The sequence below is a fragment of the Streptopelia decaocto genome, assembly GCF_964273445.1.
Source record: "Streptopelia decaocto genome assembly, chromosome: 7".
NCBI lineage: Eukaryota > Metazoa > Chordata > Aves > Columbiformes > Columbidae > Streptopelia > Streptopelia decaocto.
The window spans coordinates 9,678,213-9,705,893 of NC_138661.1; the positions used below are offsets into that span (position 1 = coordinate 9,678,213).

Sequence of the window (27,681 nt, forward strand, 5' to 3'; positions counted from 1 at the left end):
TGTGTTTGCTTTGTGTAATCAAAATTACCTAACTTTACTGTATTTTAGAAATGGAAAGTCTGTATAATCCAACCAATTTAAGTACACAATATCTGTCTTACTACTCAGATACAAAGATATTTTAATATTTGAAGTTGAAGAACAAATTTAAGCTTCACAATTCTAAGGTTACCCAGTAACTACTGGAAAAGGCTTAATATTGGTTTCAGCAAGAAAAAATAACTCTATATGGGTGTAAAATACTTTCAAACAGTAACATGGCTCAAATAAAAATAAAATCCTTATTTTGTTAAGAATACTTTTTTGAATTTTTTTGATGATGGCCACCAAATGTTTGACACTGAATTTATTAAGAACTTAAAGATAAATACAGAATACATGTTTTGTTTCTATTCCATTCCTAGGAGAACATGGTTTTAAATAGCATCTCCATTTAAAGAAGAAGCAGTAAGGAACAGATGAATGCTATACTGTGCTTCTCATCGCTGAAGTTCTTCTTTTGTTTAAAACAGCTGGATCATTGACTCTCTTGATTTTCCAACTCCAACCCACTTAACTAGGGAGGAAAAAAAACAAACACATCCATGAGATCAATTACTGAGAGTAAACATTACAAACAATGAACTGGAATAATTCTTTATCTTATTATGCTTCACTAGGAACTGGCTGAAACACAATGCTAGGAAGTTTTATTGTCAAAAACTTTAGTCCTGCTGCATTACCAGACTAGAAGTGAAATATACAGAAGTTTGAAAGCATGAAATAATTACACCACAAACACGAAGCACTGCAGATGGAAGGCCTAACAGAAGGTCAAGCACATGTGCTGAAGGTTTAGCTGTCACCATCTTGTGTGACAGGGATCTAGCTCAATCCCTGTCCAGAGGAAGCAGGAGTTCTGCCAGACAGTGAACTTTTCTTGATGAGGACCCCAGGGACAGTGATGCACACATGCTATGATATTGTTAAATGTAAGGTTGCAATTAAAAACATTATCCAGTGTAAGCAGCCACCCCAAATACCTAATTGTTCCACTACAATTTTTATTGCCCAAGTATACTATAAGAATGAGTGTAGACAGGGCTCTTTTAGCCAGACCCACCAAGGCACCTTCCCTTCACACTGAGAACTTCAGAAAGAAAATAAGGAGAGCTTCATTTACATATCCCATCACTCACATATGTGTCCATGACCACACACAGGCCACCGAGTTTCAGGTTCTGCTGTCAGAGGCTTCCTAATCCCTGAACAATACCGGACTTGCCACAGTTGCAATCAGCTCACGCTCCCCAAATGTGACATTTGAGGTGCTTTACGGAAAACAAAAGCACACACGCTAGCTTTCTAAGTTTGCTACTGTGGAAATTCCCTTCCAAACTCCACCATTCACATCGTACCTATTATCTTGGCACCTCTAGAGCTCTAGCAATTAGGTTTGGAAAAAAAATAATAAATGGATGGTTTAACCTTTGGAGATTGACTGTGTTAAGATTCTCATTTTTCCAAAGTGGCAGAATTGGGCTAAACAATCTTATATTCCTTGTGCAACACATCTCCTTATATGGAGAAGTATGAAAGCGAGAAAAAAGGAAAAAAAGAAAAGTCCATGTTCAAACAGCAATGCAGGGCAGGAAGTGAAAGGAAGAGATCAACAAAGGGAGGACATTAGACTAATGATGCACTGAAGCATGGTGCAGAGATCCCAAAGCTTTCACTGACAAAAGGCAGCAGCTTGCCAAGAACAATACACATTTTACCCTTCCTCTGGTTAAATCCTTGTCAGCAGCAGCTTGGGCCCCTCTGAAATGCTGTGGAGCTGCCCACAGAACACCGGCCTCTGCTGCTTCTCAGCAAGCTGTCATGTACCATCACCAGCCCAACCACAGCTGCCTCCGCTGCCACCTACCCAAACCAAGGCACTCCCTGACTGATGAACTGAGCACTCATCCATAGCTGTGGCATCCTCACGTGTACGTTTACAGAAAGATTTACCTGGCACTCCAACATGGTTCTCCACGCATCGGATGTAATTCTGGGCCTTGGGTGGCAGGTCCTCCCATTTTCGTGCACCGGTTGTGTCAGTTTTCCACCCAGGCATTGTTTCATACTCTACTTCCACCTTCTGTAGGATCTCCTGATTAGCTGTGGGAGAACAATTTTTAATCACAGTTCATTTTAGCTGCTCCACCTTGGAAGAACACACTTATGGTTCTTGACCAACAAAGTATTTTGCCAACATTTATAACGTGATAAGAAAAAACAGTATTCCTACTGGTTGGGGTATTCATTCATTCTTTATTTGGATTAAGTTCTGTTACTTCAGAAGGTAACTCTGATTCAAGAGGATCCAGGAATCCAGTTTCCTCTTCTAACAACTGTAGGATGCTCTTGTATGTTGCCAGAAGACTACAGTATTTTTGAGGAAACAAACTGGAGCCTGCAGTAGTTCCACTTTTTGTTTAAGATTTGCACATAATAAAATAGAAGTCCTCCTGTAGACAAGGCACTACTATCTCAAATATTTTTATCTTTACAGAACAGGGCTAAATTGGGCTTGCTAAAAACTTAAATGTCTGCAAGCTTTTCCCCACTGAATTCTCACTGTCCCCACGGCCAGGAGCTATTATACCATCTGTGGTGGGAAAGCGGCTGCTGCCCGCCCTCCCCACGCCTCCAGAACCCTACATCTCAACAGAACAAACCCCTCACCTGGCGCAGACTGTTACAGAGAGCTTGAAAACATAATTAATGTAAGAAAATTACATATCACTACTTCTTAAAAGTTTTAACATTAATAAAAATATATATTGCCTTTCAATATGATTAACCACAACGATGTTGCTGTTAATTATAGTTACATGATGGTAACCCATAAGCAGTTTTATTCTGCTCGTATCCATCTCATTTTTGCACAGCTTGAGCACTGCTTTCATTTTTACTTCATTAAAGACTATTGCTAATGATACACAGTCACTGACTTGACTCTTACTGATTTTCATATCCCTGGCATTGCCAGAAAAACCCACCCAAATCTAATGGGACAAGATAGAGAGGCCATAACACGATTTGATTTGCTTTGAACTTATTGTGATTGTACATAGAGGTACAAGGTGAATGGAAAATGCTAATGTACTGATACAGTAGTGTTTGTATTGACACTACAGTCCTGCAAGTATCTACAGAAGGTCTGGTGAAAAAGAAATCAAGCCTGATTTTAAAAAGCAGACTTGCCCAACAGATATGACAAAACAGGCAGGAAAGAGAGAAATATTTAGTGACATACCTGGAAAATATGGAATTCTTTTTCCACCCAATTTGTAAGCAACACCAATTTTAATTTCATCAAGGACATCGAGAATATCCAGTTTTGTCAATGCCAAACTGTACAGAAAAACATTGTTTAGAATTACACACATGGTGACTCTCCTCTTTAATACTTTCTAACTGTTTGTTTTTCCCCCTTCTAGTTTTGTATTCACAAATTCAGCTCAGACAACCCAGCAAGCAGAAATACACAAATATATCAAATAATGAGCATTGTTAATTGAATTCATGCCTCTCGGATGAACACGTGACTGAGTTACTAAGACACATTTAGTTCTAAATGCTTGGCTGCTCATACGGGTGCGCGGTGTTCAGTTCAGCACATTAAAATGCAAACTGAGTATGTAAGGTGGCACTTACAGGACTTGGTTTAGGTGTGTATGACGTCACTTTACATCACATTTAGTGATTATTTCTGTTACTCTTACTAATTAACAACAACTATAAGACAGACTTATTTACTAAATTACAACTTAAATAAAAAACTTCACAAGCATAACCTGGCTACTAAAATCACAGATACAGTCCAGCAGGAAGGATCCCAGCACAACTTTCAGTGCCTGGGCTGTGCTACCAGGGCTGTCATTTTAATGAACCTTTTTCATCTTGTGAATGAACACACTGGAACACAAAAACAGAACCTGGACACCATATTATTCACTGATCATAATCAAACCGCATTTTAAAACTAGTCAGATTCTTTAAAAACAATATGCCAGACATTGCTTGATAAAAGAAGAGTAGCTAAAGATTTAGACAGGTGCGTGCATAACAGCCCATGCTGTATGTGCTCAGTAAGTATACGATGAACACAATGATTAAATGAAAAGACCTATTGGGAAAGAAGCAGCACAGAGCCAGTTCTTCAACTCTTTTGAAGTTTTTGTGTATTAACCATCATAGTTACTAGAGATGACATCGTTTTGTTGATAGAAGTGCAGTAATTGTATAGAACTGAAATGGAAGGAAACATAGTGCCTTCCTAATACTATTTCCACACGAACTAGAGCTGTGTAAGTTAAAGCAAAATATCAATCCAAGTTAAAAAATATTTTAAAACCCTTCTGATAAATTAATGAACAAAGATCATGGTTCCTTCGTAACATTAGAAGCATAAACAATATTATGTTAAGTCAGTTTATAAGATATTGAAATGCCCAGGGTCATGTGTTTGCATATCTGAACAAGTTTGCCTGAATGCATTAATGAGTCCACACTTTATATGAACAAAACTGTAATGAAACTTTCGCAACTTTTGCTGAAAATACACATTAGTAATTAGTTACGAGTTAATGGCTTGTCATAGCTACTAGCATTTTAGGACTAGACATAAGCTAGCTTGATGGCATTACGCTCTTGAACAGTTCCTTTAAACAGCCACTTTCCATTAAAATGTCAATTTAATACATATTTTTAATTATAAAATAATTTATCAACCAAGTAAGTTACTCTGTTCCAATGAAAATAAAACTCAGCCCATTAAAAGCAGCATTTATAATACAATATTAGGCTACATCTTTGTAAATAAATGAACCTGTCAGGACTGGAACGAGAGCTGAGCCAGTTGCTGTAACTTGGTGTCATCCCACTTATTTCACTTAGAGAGGTAGTGGTCCCAAATGATGTAGATCTGGGCTTACAAGTATGATCTACCAGACTCAACCAAAGCTCAAAACCAGCGGGTTTTAGATCATCACATAAGACAGTATGAAAGCACTGGATCAAGAACACTAGAGCAAGCTATTAGAAAACTGATATATTAACCCAATCTACATTGGCCATCTGATGTAATCAAATCACTTGATTTGAAAAAAAAGTCAAAGGATAGATTAGATTATTATTAGCATTACGACACTTCTCAGTTGCCCATCGTGAATTATTTTATTGCTTAAAATGTAACACTTTACTGGACTTATATTAATGTTACCTACATATTTATTCTGCGAAGCACAAAATTATCACTTCCAAATGTAGCGCAAAATCTGTGATGCTTACGCAGTGAATCCGTTGATCATATGAGCATATTTCAAAATGACAAGATCTAACCAGCCACAGCGTCTCTTTCTGCCTGTAGTTACTCCCCATTCGTGGCCACGGGACTGTAAAAGATCTCCGATTTCCTAAAAGAAGGCAAAAAGAATGCTGATGGTATTTCACTGAAAAATAGCAGGAAAACGAAATCTACACAAATATAGACAAATAGCAAGACAAATATAGTTCTTCAATTCCAAGATTTTTTTTTTAGGAAGAAAAAGAATAATTAAGTTTTATTAGGAGGGGTCTAAGGTGAAGAATTAAGTCCCTTGTACACAAGATTTTTGTATTTCAATCACTAGCATTTCCAAAATACTTATTTAATATGACTATTTCATGTTCCAAGAAGACACTTTTCTTCCCTCTTCATCTGATAGGAAGATTTCCTTGAAAATTCAGCCCAGTTTACAATTTTGTTTGTGTTTACTTTCTTCATCTACTCTTCTGGCATCTATTTTTTTTTGGCAGGGGGGTAAGACTGTAAACGCTTGGGACAAGATCAGTGCTTGTGCAATGTCTTGGTCAGACTCCTTGACATTGCGCAGGGCTCCAAGGTTCTCCCACCATATAAGACTGCCGACTCTTCCCTTCTGGCAGTGTTTATAATGTGTTAAAAAAGAAGGAGAAAAACTTTACACTCATGATTCATAAAACTAAAGGACATCACCGATCTATTTGAGCCATTAGAGAATGGATTTTAGTGACTAAAACCTGAAATTAGATTCAGATCACTGACCTGGAGATTGCTGTGTGCACAGCTCAATCAATACCCTGAGCTTTCTAGTTTCTTGATAATGAAAATACAATAGACAGTTTAAAAGAATCAAAATCTTTCCCCTTCTTTTTATTGATCAATTTGTGCATGACTGGCTGACATACACACCACATTTATTCTATAAGTGACACGGAACACAGGCTGTTAAGCACAGAAGTTGTATCTTGTAATTTAAACTTTCCTGCACTTACTGTTCCAGTCTACAACAAACTCTTGCCACTGAAATGCACCTACCATATTACATAAAATGATGAAATCTGTTTTCACATCATTCATTACAACAGAACTGTGGTCACTGTCATATGACAACATCATCACACTCTGCTTCTCTCCTCTGAAGAAAAATACGTGAAGTTTCTAATGTAGTTCTATGCTTTCCGTAAGTGTCTTACTGTGGTGCTTATTTATTGTTTGTATACCCTTACCCCATTCTATTGACCTTATTTTTTGGCAACTGTAGATATCACATTTTGTAACATAAAACCTACATTAATCTGCTCAGTAGGGAAGGCTCCAATTCCCACCCGAGTAGTATAAGCCTTCACCACACCATACACATCACCGACGTGCTGGGGAGGAACACCAAGCCCGGTGCACACACCACCTATGGTGCAGTTTGACGAAGTCACGAAAGGATACGTGCCTGCCAGAAAAAACACAACAGCACAACCCTGTTTCAGCAAGACAACAAAGACCAGTTTTCCTTTATGAGCTGAAAGGAGATTTTCAACTAAACTGAAATAGCAGCCAAAGAGCAGGGTAAATTCTTCCTACTACACATCCTCATTTTACTTTTAAGAGAACAAATTAAGCTGTTTTTCCCCAAATTGCTTCCTCCTGAATTGAATAATATGTATTTAGATTTCTAAAGCTCCACAGAAATCCACCCAAAATGAAGGATTTTTTTTCCACTCAAATAGCTGATATCCTAGCAATTTCTATAAGCATATTATTAGTGAGCAAGACAAATAAGAAAACATACTACTTATACTTAGAGGTATCAAGTATCTGCAATCTGTTCCAACACGTGAGCTCTTCTGCCTTCATCCTTTGCAACTTTCACTGAGGATTGCCCACAAGGGGGAAATTTAGAAGAATGGCAATCTGACTCACAACAGGCACTGGATCTATTACAGCGGGGGTGTCAAACTCATTTTCACCAGGGGCCACATCAGCCTCATGGTTGCCTTCAAGGGGCAAATGTAATTTTAGGACTGTATAACTGTAACTACTGATCTGGCCTCCAGTGAAAATGAGTTTGACACCCCTGTATTACAGGATGCTGCTGCTCTGTAATGCTTTTTCCACTATCCTGTGTATCCCAGAAAGTATTTCTGCAGTGTCCATGGACAGCCTGGTGTAAAGGTCACAGTCTGATATTCCCAGTGCTCCACATGAGCAGCTCTGAGTATCTGCAGCACATTTTTCAAGTCTTAAGAAGTTATTCATGGTCTCTACACTGTGACTCTGGATTGGAGCATCTCTCCAGTTCTTCATTTCATCTTCATGGAGACCTCAGTGGTTAGACTTTTGGTAAGAGAGCAGAGGTCAGCTGAGGAGGTTTGGACTTACAGGTTATCTGCATCAGCTTAATCCTCCCTCCCCTGCAGAGGAATTATCACAGCAGCCCTGCAATGGCTGCCTGGAATGTACAGCAATGAGCACACACATTTAGAAGTAATAAAGACAAGAATATCTGGAGTGAAATTTTAACTCCACTGGAATAAGCTTCAGTAAAAAAAAAAAAAAAGAATCAATATTTAAACGCTAAGCACTTAATCCTGTTAATGATACAATCTCTGGTTTACTGCGTTTTACGTTTGGGAGATCTGTTCCTATTAAAGGCTATTTTGTTCCTCTATTTTCCTGCTGTTTGCAAAGCTGATAATAAACACAAATCAAAATAAAACTCTCTCTTAGGAGTTAAATTGAGTTTTGAATTTAACTTACCAAAGTCAATATCAAGTAATGCTGCATTGGCTCCTTCAACAAGAATCTTCTTCGGGGAGCCATGAAGAGCTTCATACATAAAATACACTCCATCACGAACCATGGGTCTTATTTTTTCAGCATATCCCTGCAAATTTGAGTAGAAATGTGAGGCTCCCCTGACAACAGCTGGAAGTGGGGAACACTGTGTTCACTTTTGAAACATACAGATAGGCTTAACACGTCATCCTTAATAACTGTGTTTTACCTGAAAAACACAACCATTAACTTGTATTCTATTGGAAACAAATCTATGTATTGAACTACTCACATTAAAAAAAACATTATTTGTTATGGTATTAGAATGCTGTAATTTCTGTACCATTTCTGTTCACAGAAATGCTGCATACCTACCTCATTCTGTTGCTACAGTCTCTATATAGTGTTTCTGTAGTCTAGACACATGGGAGAGTGGGACTTAGAAACAGAGGGAGCTCCAAAATTTAAAAAAAAGAATATATATCTCACTACTCACAAATATTAAAAAATGTTTTTAGAGGAAGGGTGTCTGCTCTGAACAAGTGACAAAACTTGAGAAAGGGAGGAGCATCCGCTTTTCTTACATATTCATGAAAGACAATGTTTTAGCAGTGGCTCTTCTGCATTTATTTATAAAAAGACATTATTCTTGTAATACCAGGACCTTGAAACGCAGCTTTCACAAACAATTCTTCAGCAAGCCTGGAAGTCTCTCAGACAGACTGGATCAGTCAGGGCTGGAGACAGCTAACTGTGAGTGTCACCCTGTGTTCTCTTGGCTACTAACACAACCGTTAGTTTATGTCAAAAAAGCAAAATATTAGAGAAGAAATTCATCATAAACAAAATTGATTTTAATGGCCACAATAAGAGAACATTCTATTAAAAGGCACAGCTAATGCTTCTGAAAAGGTTTTATAATAACAAAGATATGCATTTTTCATTTAAACTAATTAACTGGGTTAATAAGTAGCAGTTCTGGTAAACTTCATTTTTACTTTAATTAAAACGAATATTATTCTTCTATACTTTCCCTGAAACTGAATAAGTATTAAAAGTGTTAAATCCTTACCTTTAGCTTTTTCAATTGCCCTTCTATATCTATTTCCAATGAGGGAAACATTGACTTGTATTGTTGTGCCAGATTTTTAAATCTGTAAAATATTGAAGTCATATCTATGAAGAACACTCTTTGAGCTTCATAGAACCTTTGGCAAGAACTCAGGTTATATTATACACAGTATATACTAAGAGCTGTAGGGAGAAAACACCCAGAACTCAGCCAGTGCGTTTCCCAGGTTACAAAATTACATTCTAAATGATGAGAAACTCTGAAGTACAGGAAAGAAACACACACGTTCTTTCCAGTTTTCTTCTCCTTCTAGACAACTTATATACAAAATTCAGACACATATTTAAAAACATCTCCTTAAAAGCACATCTGGCAGCCAAAATGTATCACTCTTTCACATAATATTTAGAAATGAAAATAGTTGTACCTTGAAGAAAATTCATCAAAGTCAGAAAGGAGGTCACAAATTCGAAGGCCTGTTCGTGCAGCTTTGGAAGAATATGTTGGTCCAATCCCCTTCTTTGTTGTGCCAATACTTTTAAAAAGAAACCCCGCAAACATGTATAAATATATGAAAATAGGTTTTATTGTAGGTAATTTTGTTAATGCTCTTCAATATACCATTTACTGGGTACAAGAGCTGAGACTAAACAAAGACTAGAGTTCTATAATAATAAATATACAACAACTTTCATGCTTCAGTGGATTTGCATAAATGTTGCTGATATGCATGCTATGCAGTAAAGCATTGAGCCTTGAGTTGTAGCACTGTCTGGTTGTAAATGACAACCAGTTCTGTGAGTGATCAAACTGCTTTCCTATGGCTTCGGCATTATTCATACCACCTGTCCCTATGAATTGTTGCTGCAGCCTTTACTTTGATGAGAATAAAAAAAATTGAAGCTATTTCCCTACCTGCATGCCTATTTCCATGAGTATTTTAGAAATACAGTAACTCTGAGATCTCTATTTGTATGGTAGGTTCGGCTGAAATTGTTCAATGGGTTCAAAAACTAACAGAGAAAAGCAGTGTTCATATAAACCTTTGTTCTTTCAAGAAACCAGAATAATGAAGTACGAATAGTTACATACTGTACTAAAGTACAAGATTAAAACAGAAACTACTATCCCCATGAAGTGTAAGTGAATAAACAATAAACGACTACAAGTGTGGAACCCAATCATGCCAACTCTTCAGACCTGACTCAAAAGAGAATCACTAGTCTGATATCAAACTGGATTAGAAACATCATTGTAATGGAAACTAATTTTGAGGATTTGGTAGGAATTTTAAAATGTCTCTATATGTTTCACAGAACTGGAAAACGGAAATATGCATGAATTCATACCCTGCCTTCTCAGTAATACCTCAGAGTTGGTTCACTAATGTAAGCAGGAGCAGAACAGAGCCACAGAATTAGTAACATCAAAGCTCTTTAGAGGTACATTGCATTTCTGTTTCCCAAAATTACATCATTTTTTCAAATTAGCTTAATTGTTAATTAAATGAAGGTGCTAAAGATATTTACTTTTTTCCTTCTTGTGCTTGGCGTTGCACTTCCTGGAGCCCATCTACTGCCTGGTGAAAGTCAAACACTGCAACGGAAAATCAAATGGACATAGTGGGAGAACAAAGGAAAAAATATTCTTTAAATCACAGACATCTCTAATGTCATGACAAAGTGTCTTTGTTACCACTGATAGTGCACAGGCCTCGTCATGTGAAAACAGAGCAAGTTATTCCTTAAACATTGTGAAACATGTGAAACATCACTCTTCAGCAATCCAAATTCCATTATTATGTTTCAGACACACAACATAAAGAAACCGTATTAGATCAAATACAGGACTGCTCTGTGGAGTAATAATGTAGTTCAGCACCACGAGCTAAGCAATCATTTGTGAGATTTTTCCCCTAATCATCACTTACCTATATGTGCTCTATCTGATATAATCAGTCTTTTCTCCCAATCTTTTAAACCTGCCAGAAGACATAAGGAAAAGTACAATTTCAGCTGTGCTGATTGGTCAAACTTTTAGATTTGCTTTTAGTTTTCCTGTATCTGTCTTCTAGTTTATAGAACTTTTTGTTAAGAAGATTGTAGAAAAAATGGATAAAATATATGTGAACAGCAAATATCAGCAATGCTTTTGTTTACAAACTTTTCTCATTTTTTCCTTTTTCATTTTGGTATGGACAAAGACATTCAGCACTTCTTAATGCCAAAATGCTGTGGCTTACACACAATTCTTATTTTAAGGAACGATTTTTGTGTAACATTATACGGTAAATCACAAACTTCATTTGTGCCTCATAAAATAGAGAATTTATACACATAGAATCATAAAACAATTCAAGATGTAAGGGACCTTAGAAGACCATCTGTGTCAAAGCAGAGTTCATACTTGGGCACAGAAAAGGGAACACAGAAACTCTGGTTAATCCATCTCAGTTTGAGGTCAAAGGGAGCTTTGCCACACATTTTAGGATTTTATTTTCTAACATGGTATCAAATGCCATAAAACTTCCTGAAAACCCATGAAAAAAATGCCTTTAGAAAAATCTGTCTGAAGACTACAACACTATTCAACATTTTAAATACTGTTTTTCTCATTATTTAAAAATCCAGAATGTCATTGCACTGAGTATTTATGGTCAGAAATAAAGGCTTAAACAAACCCTCAACCTGGCTGGCACCATAAAGAAAGGTTAAAAATTACTCAATACAAACCTTTCTTTTCATTCTTTTCAGCTTCTTCAAACAGGCCTGGTAAATGTATAACGACTCCATTACCTTTGGGAACATAAATGATTTATTTTAAAGCAAGAAATTAAACACTCATTCGTAGGAAGTAAGGCATGAAAACACTTGGTCTGAAATTTTACTTAAAAAATAAGTCTAAGTTGGCCACGTTTCTCATTAAGTGACCTTGAGAACTTTTGGGATAAATCACAGAATCACAGAATGTCATGGATTGGAAGGGACCTCGAAAGATCATCTAGTCCAGTCCCCCTGCCAGAGCTGATTTTGAGCCTGCTCAAATCAGAAAAAACAGAGCTTGCTTGTCTCAGAGGCAGGTGGATTCTTGTCTTGGTCTGTCACGGACTTTGCACCATGACTTCAGCCTCAGTTCTCTGCTGGTAAAAGCATAAAGAAGTGTGTGGCCTTACAACACTGACAAGCCTGTGCGACAGTATTGAAGTTTTCTGCAATATTCATGTATTTGTTTTAAACTCAGCTCAAACTATGGTGTAACACAACAGCAATGCCTTCACCTTGCTTTTGAGCTACAATATAGAATTGTGGAGGATTAGTGATGTAGTGGGCTGGAAACAGCTGCTGCTTCCTTCTTGGGAACATCAGAAATATCTGCAAGAGTCTGTCTCAGCCTAAATTTAGGATAACTTAAGTTACAGTCTTTAACTGACAAGGGAGTAAACTGGAAAGCAAGACAATACACCATGTTTAGCAGAGAGAGAAAAAATATGTGTTTCATGTATTTCAATAATCCATTCAGAAATTATCAAATGGAACAAAACTGAAAATCCACGGCTCACTAAAACTTACATTTTTTTATGTCAGAAAGAATAATAATTTCAGACAAATAAAAGGCTTAAACGTGCCTATCACTAAAATGAGCTTAATGTTCAGTAAGGAATGCATGCTTTTTATGATGCCATCTGCACTGAATATCTTTAGAGTGAAATATAACATCACCTGAAAGAGCTGGTAATATGAACAAAAAGAAGACTGGATGATAACCTGAAAACATGATAGAAAGAGTGGGGTCTTGCTTTCAGTTTTCTAGTGGCAGAAACTAAACTGACACTGAAAGCAGAATAACTCTTATGTTAAAGCAGCAATGAAATAAAAGTCAATCAGCTGAACCTAAAGCAAATCCAACACAGTCACTTATATGTTTTAATTTGCTTGCTGCTATAAAATATGGTTGCAGCTACCCACCACATAATGCTGTTTTATTGAATAAGTTCCAAAATTATCTTACCAATAAATGAAATTGCCTTTGGATTAATGATGCCACTAGGAAATAGGTGAAAATCATATTCTTTCCCATCGACAACCACGGTATGGCCTGCATTATTTCCACCCTGCAATGGAAAGAAACACCACAAGATTAACGGCCTTATACCACCAATCTCAATCCTCAGCAGATGATTTGCCAAGATCATCTTTTTTTATTTACACATTCGCGTCTTAGGTCATTGCTTTCTCCACCTTATAGTTTCTTGAGCTGCTGTAAGCTTGTAAAAGGGGCAGAAAGATACCACGGAGTCAAGGCAGAACTGGGGCAGCGCAAGAATAAACGGAGGAGTCCTGGCAGAAGACTGAAGAGAACTGAAGACCTCTGGGAACAAAACTGGACTGAAGTGCCACCCATGGAGTCCCACCTCTGACATACCTACACAAGCCCATCCTTTTGAGCATCATCTGTGCATGGCTATTTCTTCAGGCTTAAGCCTACAATGCCCAATATTTCCCCTTGAACAGAAGCTCCTCCCGCCTGCCCACCCACAACCAGTCCCTGCTTCTCTAGTGGTACCAGATGGAAGGTCTGTACGGAGTTGGGAGCATGTCTGGTCTTTGCGGCTTCACAGAATCTCCCTGTCAAGGCATGACCTCCCCACTTAAGACCACCACCATTTTATGGAGTCTGCTACTACTCAAACCTTATCCGACCATCTACCAGACCTGAGAATGGGGGCTGGTATTTTCCTCAAGAAACTGATTTTTTTGCAAACAGCTTTAAAAGAGAGTGATGAGACAACACACAAACTTGGGAAGAGGTAAATCAAGATTATGAGTTGATTTCAACAGAAACACTAAAGAGTTTTAAAAATTAAAGGTCCAGTTTTCTTAACAGGCTTAATGTTTGTTGCTGTTCTGCCATGATTTAACTCTTTTGCTTGACTACTTGTCTGATACGGTGCTACAGGCCTGCCATTTTCCAAAAGAATTATAAATCTTTGCGGATTTCATATGAGGTCTGAATGACATAGAAGTATCTTGAATGAGGGCATCTGCTGGAAGGCGAACTGAGACTTGTCACTGATAATTTGCAAATAATGAAGAACGTTGGCTGAATGAGTGGAGATGTTGTATGAAGACTCTGAGAAAGGACAGTCATTTATAAAAATTAATAATATAACACAGGCCTTTCCAGAGTTTCATTTACTCATTTGCCTATATGTTTGCATGTAATATACAGGAAAACGGCAACTGGAATTTCTTTCAAAGTGGGAATACATGCTGAAACGCAACATTAAGAAAATAAAAGCTACAGGATATATATAAAAAAAAAATCTAAGCTTTTTTTAAGCAGTGGGATGAAGAAAAACATTAAAAATAATGCCTTTAAATATAACAATAGTAATTCTCACATTTTTGGAGACGTGAATTCAACAATGAAGTTTAAACACATAACCTGGTAAGGGAGAGCCGAGTAGGAGTTGTAACAGAAAAACTGGAGCACACACAAATTTCATTTGATTTAGCGAACTGCTGGATGGCTCATCCTTGGGCTATGAAGGACTCCCAAGTGTCTTGATAATGCAGAGTTATTACTTGTCCAGACAATCCTGAAGAAAACAGGACCATCCCTGGGTATTTAGCTTGCCTCCCAGACACAATAAGCCAGTTGTAGAAACCCGGATCTAGTTAAAGGTACTGAACTACCTAGCAGGCTAATAAATCATGCAGAAGACTCCTTTCATGATATTTAAGAGGTCTGAGACTGGATGGATTGCACTGGTTGAAACACTAGTTTATTTTACTATAGTGGTCTCAGGCTTAAGAAAGAGACTAATAATTTCTGAGACAATCAGCTTTGCTTTCCTGCTTGCCCGTAGGCAACGGCAAGACAAACGTTAAGAGAATGAATTTCATATTTTAACACTGATTTAATCTCTACTACAAACAACAACTTTCAGATTTCATTAGAAAATGGGGAACCAGGCTCCTTCAAAAGTATTTGTTGTCACTAATACCATAGTGACATTCCACTTTTCTTAATCAACATGAACAAATGAAACCAGGCTTTAGGACTCACAATCTGAGATAAGAGCACTCCCAAATTATAGTCAGAAGTGTTTTCTGGTATCCAAAATTTTAGAAGGTGGGATATACCAATATGAGAATTTTTATGAAAGATAGTTTATGGTTTTGGAATTTTTCCCGAACTACTGATACCCAGACAAATGCTGTTTTTCTCTTTAGCAAATGCTTAAAAAGGGATTTAGTCAATCAGCTGTGAAAGCTGGCATACATAGAAGAAAATGCTGAAGTGCAGAAACATCAGCAAATACAATACATCCTTTAATTGTCAAAATATCTGAATCCACTTTCAGTCCCTCTGTCTAGACAATATAAACCAAGAATCCAGTGACAAACCTTCTAAACCAGCACTTTTCTAAATCTAAAGCTAGTGTTGACAGCTCTGGAACTGTTTTTGTACTCTGCTCACGTTGGTCTGCATTTCCTAAACAAGCGTCTTCCAAGTATATTTTTCCGGCTCAGTTAACTACATTTTTACAAATACAATTGAAGTGGTAGCAGAGCACTAAATTGCCCATCGCACAAGATCTAACTTGCAAAACATACTGCTGGTCCAATGAGATACTTCCAATTTACTATCTGGTCATCTCAGTAATTTCTCATGTTCAGTTTCATAGATATTCTATTAATAACAGCATACTGGCAGTGAAATAGCCCAGATATTAAAGATATCTACTCCTTTTCTAATTTTACTTGAGTTCTAAGAGTCCATATAGGGTCTATATGAACCATTTATTTTGCTAATCAAGTATAAAAGCTTGTGTGGGCTTAATCTGGAGATCACACAATTGAGGGTGCAGAGAAATACCCTGTACACCACAGGCATGTAAGAGCCCTCCTTTTCCCTCAAATGGTATTTCATTAAAGTGATGTTGAGCACTAACATACCTGGTGACAGTATTCTCTGGACCCTCAGGATGCTTCTACTTAGACCAAGAAATCTTTGGTCTCTCTGCTTGGCCCTGCATAATGAGCTTCCATTTAATATCCAGATCCAGCCCACAGAATCTCTGCTATATATCACTGATCTCACATGAATTTTGTTTCTCATCATTTGCAGTTTCCTAGGTCTTCAGAGACCATACCTGCCTTCTTTTGTGGTTCTTCAAAAACTTCTCTGACAAGAGTTATGTTCTTACTGATTAATGAATGATGCCACTTTGGCATCATCTGTATTGCAAAATGATAGTATGACCAGAAATAACTAGCATTCACTTGCAAAATCTGGAAAGCCTGGCCATTCCCACTAAACTCCTCCAGAATGGGAAGTTCTGTTCCCAAGAAGGAACCCTTAGGTGAGCTCCTGAAGCTCTGAAAGGCTAAGAGTGTAACTGGGATGGCTGCAGCACCTTGAACATCAGCATCCAGTTCAATCTGAGACCTGCAGTGATTCCAACACGTTGAGCAGCACTTGTGTGCCTTCTGTAAAGCCACTTTAATCTCAAGTGACTCCATTAAAACCGTAGAAAATGCAGGAAAACTACCAGGTACAGGTGTTTGGGGCTATCAGTTACAGCAAACTGCAGCAATGAAGTGTGACTTGAGAACTAGAAAGTATTAAGCATGCCAAAGACAACATGATTAGCACAGTAATAAAAAGACTTAAATATCATTTAGGAAACTCATCTCTAGAGAACACAGAAAATTCTTTTTGAGTGTGCAGACACAGCTGCCAATCTCTGTATCAGTTATGTTAAAGATAAAGAGCGGAAAAATGCTTGTTTCTAACAGTATTTGGTGGATGTTAAAGTTCCCCACATGTAAATCAGGCACCTAGGAAAAAATAACTTCCACTTACATCATTAATAGTCTGCAGTGGAAAATTAGTATTCAGTCTCTTGGAAGTACCTACATTGCCTAACAAATCAATTTTGATTATCTTTGAAAGTGCTAGAAGTTGAGACTCTATAACAGCATTCAATATGTATAATTTCAATATATTTTGCCTAAGGCATGCTTTATTACCTGTAGCACTGCAAGCTATACCTCTCTTCTAAAATCCAGCAGACCATGAGCAACATGGTTTAAATTCAACAAGCTAAGATGCCTGTCATTCCAGGTTGGAAAACAAGTTAGTTAGTTAATGGAAATAGTTGCAACATGACATTTTCAAGAGTTAAACAGCCGGAAACACATACTAGGCACTATTTTCAGAGCAGAGTTATCCTATATGGTGAGGTTTTTTGTTTCTAGAGGTTTTTTTTGTTTTTTGTTTTTTTTTTTTCCCCCAATTACTTTCAAAGAATGCTTATATTGGACACAAAAATGGGATTTTTTTCTTGAAAGATTTTAATCTATATTTTCAGACTTCTAATAATCGAAGTGTTAAGTTGCATGCTGTCCCAGTACCAGAAGGACCTAAAGGAATTTACGCTGCCTCATAAAACATCCAAATTTTTTTTCAAGTCCATTGTTTAAAAAGAAAATACTTTTCAAAGCTTTTCATGTGCTGACATATTTGTGATACTGGATTCTTCCACTGAAGTGATGTACTTTGATTACTGTTCTAGAGCATGTGAACGTGAGCACTGCCATCAATAAACTAAATTGAGAAGCTATTCCATTTTACCAGTGTTAGCAACTGTATGCTTGTATAAATACTACCTTTCAGGGAATTAATAATTATTATGAAGAGGCTGGTAGAGGATAACACATGGTCTTTATCTTGTTAGTAGAACTTAGACAAAAGATGAAGAAGCAAATCCACCTTCCAAAGTGCTCAGCCATTTCAAGGCTGATTTTTTTAAAACCATCAATTCTGTGCAGTTGAAACATCCCACGGTAGAAGCACAATTTCTATTCAGAGCAGCAGTGAAGCTGTTCAGTACCTGCAGCAGGAACCCTATGAAACATGTTTGAATAGGAACGAAGCGTGTCCTGATGCTCAGAGGTGTTTCTGCCTGCTCTTGCCAGCCAGGCAGTGCAGGATGCTGCATTCTGCACATGTGGGAGGAACATTTCCAGATACTCTGGTTTCTGCTGGTTAGCACATCCTTCATCTGCTCAGTGCTCCCCACAATGCCCCAAAACAACATGATTAACAAACCAGATTGATCTAAAAATCAGCAGAGCACATATGAAATGCCTTAGAACCTGATGATAGTTTTAAACTAGAACTAGAAGATGAACACACAACAGGTATGTCTCTGATGTGCCACACAGGGATCAGTTCTCACCCTCTTCTTGTTAGCAATGTTAATCAATGCAATGAGGAAAAAATAAATCAACTATTATTTGGGCGGTGTACCAGCAGCATGCAGCAGTCTGAGCTCCTTGGCCAATTGGTATAAACAGTGAATGTATGATTTTTCACAAGCAGGTCTAGAATAAATAAATTAGAAACAAAAGGACAGGTCAGACTTTGGATGGGAGGTGTCTATGCTAGGAAGCATGTGGAGGTTTTTGAACACAGCTTCAGTACCAGCTGATATGCCTAATACAAGCCTTGCATGTATAAATGGGAATATCAAGTAGGAGGAGATTGTATTACCTCTCCTCTCGGCCATGGTGCAACTGCTACTGGAATACTGTGTCCTTGGTACTCAGACAAGATTACAAGATGACCCTGTCTGGCATTATAATCTAAGAATTTATAATCTAGGAATTGTAATAACAGCTACAAACCAGCAGTTTGGGAAGACCACATCTGAAAACAAATGCTATGATTCCTGTTCACCTCTTTTCATTCTAAGTGTCTCAGCTCTACAAATTCCATCCACCGACGAAGCAAAACATTTTCTGAAATTCAACTGCATCTGCAGGCCAAAAACCTCTCATCATACTATGAAACAGACTACAAAATACTTCACTTTTCTTACCTGGATGGAGCAATTTTCTTTCTCTTAATTTACACCATTGCAAATGAATTTAGAACATCATTGGCTTTAAAAAAAATCCAACACACACATAAATGGAATGCATTAAATGCTTTGAACGCTCAGACCTTTGGACACAACGGCACAAAGTCACCTGTGTGTGAAAGCTTTTGTCAGATGACTGGGAGTGCTGTACATTCTGGTTGGGAGGTGCTGCCTTTGGTGTTTGTTATAGTTTCCTTTACTGCAAGTTTTTTCTTGCTAATTTTTCCAGTGAAACTGTTACCTGATAGCAACCCAACTCACCCCAACTCGGTTCCAGGGAGTGGATCACAACTTTTATGTTTTTATTTAACCCAAGCCATTGCAAAGAGAATAATCAGAAGTACACTTAGACCAGAACGACTGACTGAGGGGTGATTTTTAAAGCTATGGTGGTGACAAGGAGCTGGAGTGAGTTGCAAGTATTTATCTCCTGACACGAGTTATCATCAGCCAAACCTAGCTTGGCTTGCTCTTCTTCCCAAAGAATACGTTTGCAATAACAGTTTTGAGTAAGAACAACTCCGCACAGAACTGCTGTGTCCAATTCCTGCATCTGCTCAAGTGTGTTCCTGCTGTACCTCTTCTCACTGCCTCATAGAATGAACAAAAATCACAGGATCCCGCTTTCCCCATTCAAATAGTGATCTCTTAAAAAACTCCTTAATTCCCACAGAAGGAGACCTAAAGCCTAAGGAGCTAATTATAGTATTATTATAGACACAAACAATTGAGAGACGAACTGAGCAAAACTTTTGACCTTTAAAATAAATATATAAAATAACTATAGTGCAAATATCCAAGACTGAAGCTTATATCGTATTTTGCAGTAATAATGTAGTATTTTTCCTTTATTGCAAAGAAAAAGTGGCCCTAAATTATATTCATACCTTGGTCTTCCTAAGTATCTGAAAAACGCAACTGGAAAAGACAGGTCTAATTCAACTCAGGTTTAAATAGCAATCAGCGTAGGCAAACTAGACAGTTATAAACTCCAGTTATCTTCTCTCAAACAGAATTTAAAGTTTTGTCAAACCATGTAAAAACAATCTGCTACAACAGACCACTGCAAAAACACCACACTACTCCAGCAGAAGATGAAAATAACAAATTCAAGGTAAAATGATAGAAAAATGCTATAGTGGAAAAAGCATGCCGACTAACGTTAGCAGGATCCTAAAAGAAAGGAAATCAAACGTGAAAAACCTAGACATGTCTGCTCATCTTCAGCCCTCTCTTCTGAAGAGATACAGTCATGTCCCTGTAGGAAGTAATATGATCCAAGGATATGAACATAACTTTTCTTATATCTGTAAACAAGTATCAACAGCTAGTGAGTTACAACAGGAATGAAACAGAACAGATGTCATTTCAGCTTAATTTTCAGTTGCTTTCTTTTGATGCTTGTACAGGATAATAAATTTATCAGGCTTTATTACAGGGGATTGAAAATTAAGCTTGCTTTCTTATGGAGATTTGGAAACTTTAAACCTGACCTTCTCATACAGTATTTATAATCCTGGTGCTCCTGAGATGATCTCGCTGATGCCCAGAGGAGAGGCTAGTTTAAAATAGCAATGTCACCAAGTTGTTCTAAAGCCTCAAATGATACTGTGCAGCATGTAAGTATTGTATAAGCAAAATGGAAAGTAAAATTTTGATAAAATATCCAACAAGTTAGAAATTGCAACAAAAAGTTTCAATTTTGAAAGGGTGCAATTCTTTATTGTAGCTAAGGAAACCAATGCCCACACTTAAAGAATCCTCTCTTCTGTTAAGCAGCAAAATATAAGCTAGTTTCTTTTCTGCATGGAATCTTACAAACCTTACTTAGAAAGTAATATGCCTGTATGAATGTACATGTGCGTGCAACTGGGATTATCAACCTTCCCAAACATTATAGAAATCAAAACCCACAGTCCTGCAGTCACTGCACACTCGTGACTCCAAGGTCATCAATCTCTGCACTGAAAATCATCAAGCACTAAATCATTAGGAGATTAAAGTCTTTACATGATACTTTATCCTGTAGGGAGAAATTATACTGAATATCAGGGTTAGGTCTCACTGAAATGAGAATAACACAATACATACACACAGAGAAAAACAGTAGGCAACGAGCCCCTGTAACTCCATGCAGTCATCACATAAAACTGCCCTAATTTAATCCCCATTGCAAACAGTTCCAGCAGCCCATGATCAATAGGGACAGTCACAACAACATGTGGCTGCTTTGCCCAGCCACGTCAGCAGCACAACAGGGGAACAGAGGAAACATCCTGTCTTGCACCTAAACCACTGAAAAAAACCTTGTTCTCTGGCAGTTCTGCCACGTTTGGTCTTTATTTTCCAATCACTTGCCCACGGTATATTCCTTTGCATTCTTCAAAGTACTACTTCTAATATATATATATATATATATATATATATGGTATTTACTTTGAATTCATGAAAACACTAGAACAAGGAAATAAGGCAACTGCCAATAATACACAACAATTATTTGTATGGTGATTGTTGGGCATGTCCCTTACCCCTTCTTAGATTGTACTGTCATATTGCAATGGTATCTCAAACCAACCATTGCTAAGCTTTTCCTGCTGGTTAGGCCCTCTCAATCTTATTTGTTAACACCCACTACATCAAGAAAACTAGAGACTCAACACCCTTGGGGTATAACTTGGTTAAATCTCTTCAGCCCAAATAACTGTGAACTACTCAACCATTAACAGCAAGTTTTTCTGGCACCTTTTTCAACTTCCTCAGGTTTTCTTCAACAATAATTTTTGTCTATCTGTCTGAAAAGATCAGATGATCCCTCTCTAAAACCAAAGCAGCTCTTAACCTGAAAGCATACTGACTTGGATAGAGGAAACGTTTTTAAAAGTGACCGCATACTTAGTGAAAAATAAAAGCACATTAATACGAGAAGCTAAAGAAACCTAATAACAGCTCTTCTTATTGCAACCACATTCTTACAATTTGGTGTTGTTTCTTCAACACCAGCTCTTGAAGGGAATGCTGGTAACATCAGGCAGATTGTTTCCAGGCTTCCAGATGCCAGAAGTGTCACAGGTCTGACACATCCAGCACTGGCATGGGCAGCACTACAACAGCAGTGCCAAATGAAGGCTTGAAAGAAATCTTAAAAACTGTCTTGGACTAGTCCCTGCTGCTGAATCATTGTCACCGGTTTCAGTACGAAGTGAAGGAAAGATATTAATTTCTGCTCCAACTGTTTTACCAATCTATTCAGTAACTGAGATCAAACCCACTGCAGGTAATGATTATTATCACAGGGGCTCTACTAGTTTACTAGCAACATTTTCCATATCTTTCACACTGAGCTTTTAGAAATCTTTTCTCTTTCCTCTCCTTCAAACTTTTAATCAAATTGTTTAACGTCATTTCCCTCCAATGCTTTTGGATATCTTTTTGAAAAACAATTTATTGCACAAGAAAACTTGACCAGAAAAGGCAGAATTGTTTAATCTCCATTTCTACAGGAATTCCTAGACGCTCTTGGCACACACTTGTATTATAAAAGAGCAAATATCTCAGCAGTAATTAAACATTATCAGCAAAGACGCACGGTACTTCTCCTGCCATTTATGCCAATGCATGCTATTTGCTTTTCCATTTGCACTCATGCAGAACTGCACAGTACATACACTCAATGAAAAATTATTATTACAAGTGTATCTTGCATAGTCTCTGCTAGAACTGTGTGACCACCAGCTGTCCTCAAATAACTCTGAACTTACTCCAGCAGTGCTACATACAACTCTTTGGGAATAGATCTAGTTTAAGTGGTGCCTTTGGAGGTGCATCGCCCCGGCATCTGTGACAGCTGACTGTTGGGTCATGCCCTGAACCACATCTGTGGAAATAATCTAAGTAAACACAGGTAGGCAAAACCAACTGCAAACCAGAGCTTTTAAGGTAACTGTACAAGAACGTGTGAGGTGAAGTGCAAAACAGACAACTGGATTGGGAGCAGCCACTGAAGAAATCACAATCTGAAGGCACATTTTGAACAATGCCAAACTTCTCTTCTTCAGTACATGCATCCGTATTACTTAAGCTTACATTAGGACTTCTTGTTCTATGAGAACAGGGTAAGAGGCTGGGAAAAATGTCAACTTCCTTCTTTATGTCTGATGTTCTCTCAGCTAGAAGCTTTACACAAATGCACAAACCCTGTTCTTCAAAAAACAAAACAAAACAAAAAAAACCAATCAAAATGAAACATTTGCAGAGGAACTCTTTGATTGTATCCTTCTGTAAAAACATACCAGAGATTAAGCATTGCACAGCATAATGGGACAGTTCTATGCCCCAGGAGGCCACAATAAGAAAAATATCAGCCTCTATCGCTCTGCTTCTGAATGCCTTTGCTTGCTGAAAGAGCAACTTAGACGAAAAATGTTCTTGATGTTCTCCATCAATAACCCAAACTTAGATAAACCTGCTCGGTTCCTTAACAGCCCTAAACTGCCTGTTGTTATTAATCTATTCAGAAATGGGTTTTCTGGTTGTTTATATGAGTATGTGTGCCTGTGTATCTGGTATTTTAATGAAAGCAGCCTGTGAAAAGTTTTGCTCAAGCATCATTTATGAGATTATCCAGAGATCTTTCACCCTTCTTGAAACATCCCATTTCAAGAAGAATGCTTCAAGTATATGGGTGAAATGAAATCAATTACTTCAAGTGAACTAAGATTTCATATTTAAATTATGTCACATATTTCAGTGTTGCTAATGTGAAAAACTAAGCAAATTTGTTTTGACTTAGACTGTGTAAGTACTGAGAAAGACTGAAACAACATGATCACCAAACTGATATTTTTCAATTCCTGTGACATTAAATCCTGAAAGCTCAGGAAAATTAAATAATATGGGTTTTTAATGCACAGTTTTCTTTATTTAATGTATTTTGAAGCCTCCGTTGTGCCGGTGAAGGACTTATTTGCCTGCTTGCCTTTCTCTCCAGTATCCCAGGAAATATTACTTCGTTTCCTCGGTAGCAATCTAGTTGTCACAGATGTTTCTCATGAAATCAACACACTAAAAATACTTGAGAAACATTTAATGAAAATTATTTCCTTTCATAGAAATATTAGGGAACTACTATTTCGAGAAAGCTCTTCAAACTCCAATTCAGCCCAGGATTTAAACTCCTATTCAAAAGGGTGGGAAAATAAACAAACAACACCTTTTTTAAAACATTAGCTCAAAGAGTATCCTGCCATGATGGAGGATTAATGTAGCTCAGACGTTGTTTTAAAAGACATAAACATCCCCCTTTCTGACATTCATTTTCTAGCTTTTCCTACTTCCATGTCACTGAGGACCAAAACAAGCTGTTGAACACCATTTCCATCAATGTCTCAGAAAATGGAGTGGGCAGGACATCAGGAAATAACCTTGTCAATCTAAACAACAAAAAATTCCTGATGGAGCTTTTTCTGGTATTTTGGCTAAAATCTCTAAGAAGCAAGCCATTCAGCATTTCTTTTCAAAGCTATCTGTTCTAATACTCAAGTGCTATCACACTGAGAAAGTTTTTCTTAGTTTCTAGGAGGAATGTAACACAAGCAAGATCCTGGTGCAGACACTGAGTTTTTTCATGGCATTACACAGCATTAATGAATTCCCCCTCAAACTGATTACACCTGTAAGTTAATGACCTACCATTTTCACTCAGAGAAATCAACATTTCAAACAGAAACATTTCATACACTGTTACCTACTTGCATGATTGGCTTTGAAAGTACAGAATATTAAACTACTAAGATGGCGTATTTTTAAAAAAAGCATCCTCAAAGTTACCAGATGCACAAAACCCCCACTTAAATACTAACAACCCCCCCCACTTCTCACTTAAGTTGAATAATTTTTACTACTCAGAAGTAAATCATTATTCATATTTTCTCCTTCAAATGTTTCATATTCTCCCCTAAACTCTAATCCTGAAGACCATTAAATCAGTGTATTAGTTATCAATCTTATTGTAGTCTCATATACACAGTGTGTGTGTGTGTGTGTGTGTGTGTGTGTGTATCTGTGAACACTTTTCTGAATAGAGTCCAGAGCGATTCTAGATCCACCCTCAGGCTATGGAAAGATGATCTAGATGTGCCCGACACCATATTAAACCATCAAAGCCATCTTGCCTGTTGTTAACACACTAACCCGTCCGACACGCTCACCCACGCAGGGTCCTGTATCCTGCAAAGGGTATTCTGAGCCTGCACCTGGGGCCATGCGATGGACAGAAAATCCATCTTGAAAAAGGCCTCAGGCCATCCCTCAGAAGTGGGTCTAAAAAGATCTAATATGATTTCTTGCAGTAGTAACAGTAAACCCATGAGAAAGTACTGATTGTGGCCTACATTAAATGCTCCTCCTCAGCTAAAAGCTAAATCTTGTTTTCTCAAAGCAGTTATGAGACCTGTGTTTAAATTCCTAGCAACAGCTTATTGGGGTGGAGGGAGAAGATGGAAAAGTAACTATAGTCTTGATAAAATATATTTCATTAGCTAACTTTTGCATGGAAACTTCTCCCCAAGGTGATTCAAGATCCTGTGAGTTTAATGTTCCAATTGAAAATACTTCCTCTGTCTACTAAATATTTAACTCTCATGACAACATTTATTTACACAATATACTTAATGACACAAACATACTTGGATTTATCATCTCAGATTCAAGGATATCTGTAGCTTTTCAGTAGCTATCATGCATTTTAAAGCAGAATAAATTTTATGGTACATAGCAAGTGAGCTGAACTAAGCTGAATACTTATGAATGTGGTCACATAGTTTACAAGGACAACTGAACAGATTCTCTGTTGTGTTCATCTAATATGTTCATAATTAATGTTTGAAAGCAGTTCTTTTAAAAGCTATTGCTATTATTTGGGATCCCTTTTGTGTCTAATTTGGTTTGTACTAGGCAAACAGTTTTAAGAATCCTTGCATTATATTCAATTCAAAAATACATATAAACAAAGACATGTAAAATGTTCCCTGTTTTCATCAAGCTGTTTAAATCTTGTATTTTTACATAACTTGTTTTTTCCATTTTACTCACACCCCACTTTAAAATATTTCTTATAATAAACTTCCAGGCGTTTTGCAGAGAACACAACCCCCCTATCCAAAAAGTCCCTGCAGCAAAACTTAGAAAAACTCATGATGTTTATTAGCAGCCGGTCGTCAAGCCGCTTCATCACGTTTCTTTTCCCGACGAACCAACAAGCCGGGATCCCCACCAGCTCCCTTCCAGGCAGCGGTTCAGCCTTGCAAGCAGCCGACCCCACCCCAGGCCCCGGGGCTTTGCTTCTCCACGGAACCCAGCGCCGGGAAGCGCCCGGAGCGCAGCCGGTTCCCCGCGGGCAGCGGCCCCGCAGCGCTGCCCCGCCCGCCCCGCCCCAGGCAGACGGTCCCGGTCCCCGGCCCCCCCCGCCCGCCCGCCCCCTCGGGATCTTGTGTCGCTTATCGTGAAGGGTCAGCTATTTATATTTATAGTTCAGGGCTTTTTCTTTCCGACTGGCATTTCGAGGAGCAACCGGGGAGAGTTGGGGGGGCCTTGGGGGGGTACATGGATGCCCACCGGGGTACATTCGCGTCCCCCCCCTCGCTGCGGGAGAGGGGACGGGGTGAAGGGATAACGAGCGGAGAGAGGAGGAAGAAAACCCGCAGGAGCGGCAGAAGATAAAGGCGGGCAGGCGGAGGGAAACGGGATTTGAGGGGAGAAAGGGGAGAGCAACACGGGAGAGAAAGAGGGGACCCACAAGGGAAGGAGGGCGCCGGGCTGAGGGGAGCGGGGGTTAAAGCGGGGGCCGAGGAGAGCACGAAACGCAGGGCAGGGGACCGGCGGGCAGAGCCGGCCCGGCACCCACCTGGCACCGGCACACAATGTCCGACTCGGTGGCCAGCAGGTCGACCACCTTGCCTTTGCCTTCGTCCCCCCACTGCGCTCCCAGCACCACCGTCACTTTGTTACCGCCCGGCTCGCTGCGCGCCCGCTTGACCCCGCCGCCGCCGGGGTGGCTGCTGCGGTCGTTGGACGCTCGGGTGCCCGACATGGTGGGAGGGAGGGTGGCTGGAACTGGAGCCGGCGCCGAGCCCAATCTCCGCTCGCCGCCTGCGCCGCCGGCCTTTAACGGCGCCGCCACCGCCCGCCCCGCGCGGCGCGCTGACGTGAGGGTCCGGCTGCCCCGCCGGCCGCCGCGCCCGGCAACACTCGCACCGTACCGCGCACAAGTGCGCACACACGCACAAGCTCCGCACACACGCACGCACCGACCTCCGAGGCACAGAGGCTGTGGCACTGTGGAGCACGCGTGTGACAGGGGCGCCTCAGAGGGACATGGGCCCGTGTCACTCTCAGGCGCGCTTGTCGGAGGCAGCCAGGCCTGTGGCACAGACGGACAGGCAGACAGACTGGGTCATGCAGGCTTGCATCATGCGAGTCACACTCCTGCAAGAGTCTGAGGCATATGGCTCTGTGACACAGACAACACACGGGGCCAAGGCGTGTGGCTGTCACAGTGGTTTGAGCCCCGCGGGG

At 39.0% G+C, this 27,681-nt stretch overlaps 1 protein-coding gene across 1 annotated transcript; it reads right to left on the reverse strand.

Annotated features, from left to right (window-relative positions):
• Nucleotides 1-331: 331 nt before the first annotated feature.
• On the reverse strand, nt 332-27,247 carry ADSS1 (adenylosuccinate synthase 1). Its single transcript, XM_082058236.1, has 13 exons — nt 27,011-27,247; nt 13,182-13,284; nt 11,906-11,968; nt 11,104-11,154; nt 10,703-10,769; nt 9,601-9,708; nt 9,174-9,255; nt 8,084-8,210; nt 6,622-6,776; nt 5,320-5,444; nt 3,284-3,381; nt 1,993-2,142; nt 332-556 (listed from the first exon to the last, which is right to left on the reverse strand). The coding sequence occupies exons 1-13, from the start codon at nt 27,194-27,196 to the stop codon at nt 504-506; spliced, it is 1,368 nt and encodes a 455-aa protein (XP_081914362.1). The 5' UTR covers nt 27,197-27,247; the 3' UTR covers nt 332-503.
• Nucleotides 27,248-27,681: the final 434 nt, after the last annotated feature.

Bases quoted from the DNA above. Each gene is read 5' to 3' on its own strand.
- ADSS1 (XM_082058236.1), bottom strand. From the start codon at position 27,196: ATGTCGGGCACCCGAGCGTCCAACGACCGCAGCAGCCACCCCGGCGGC. The intron at 11,155-11,905 runs GTTTGTATTGAG...GTCTTCTGGCAG, and splicing joins TGAAAAGAATGAAAAGAAAG to GTTTAAAAGATTGGGAGAAA. The intron at 9,709-10,702 runs GTAAATATCTTT...TCTTTTTAAAAG, and splicing joins CAAGCACAAGAAGGAAAAAA to TATTGGCACAACAAAGAAGG.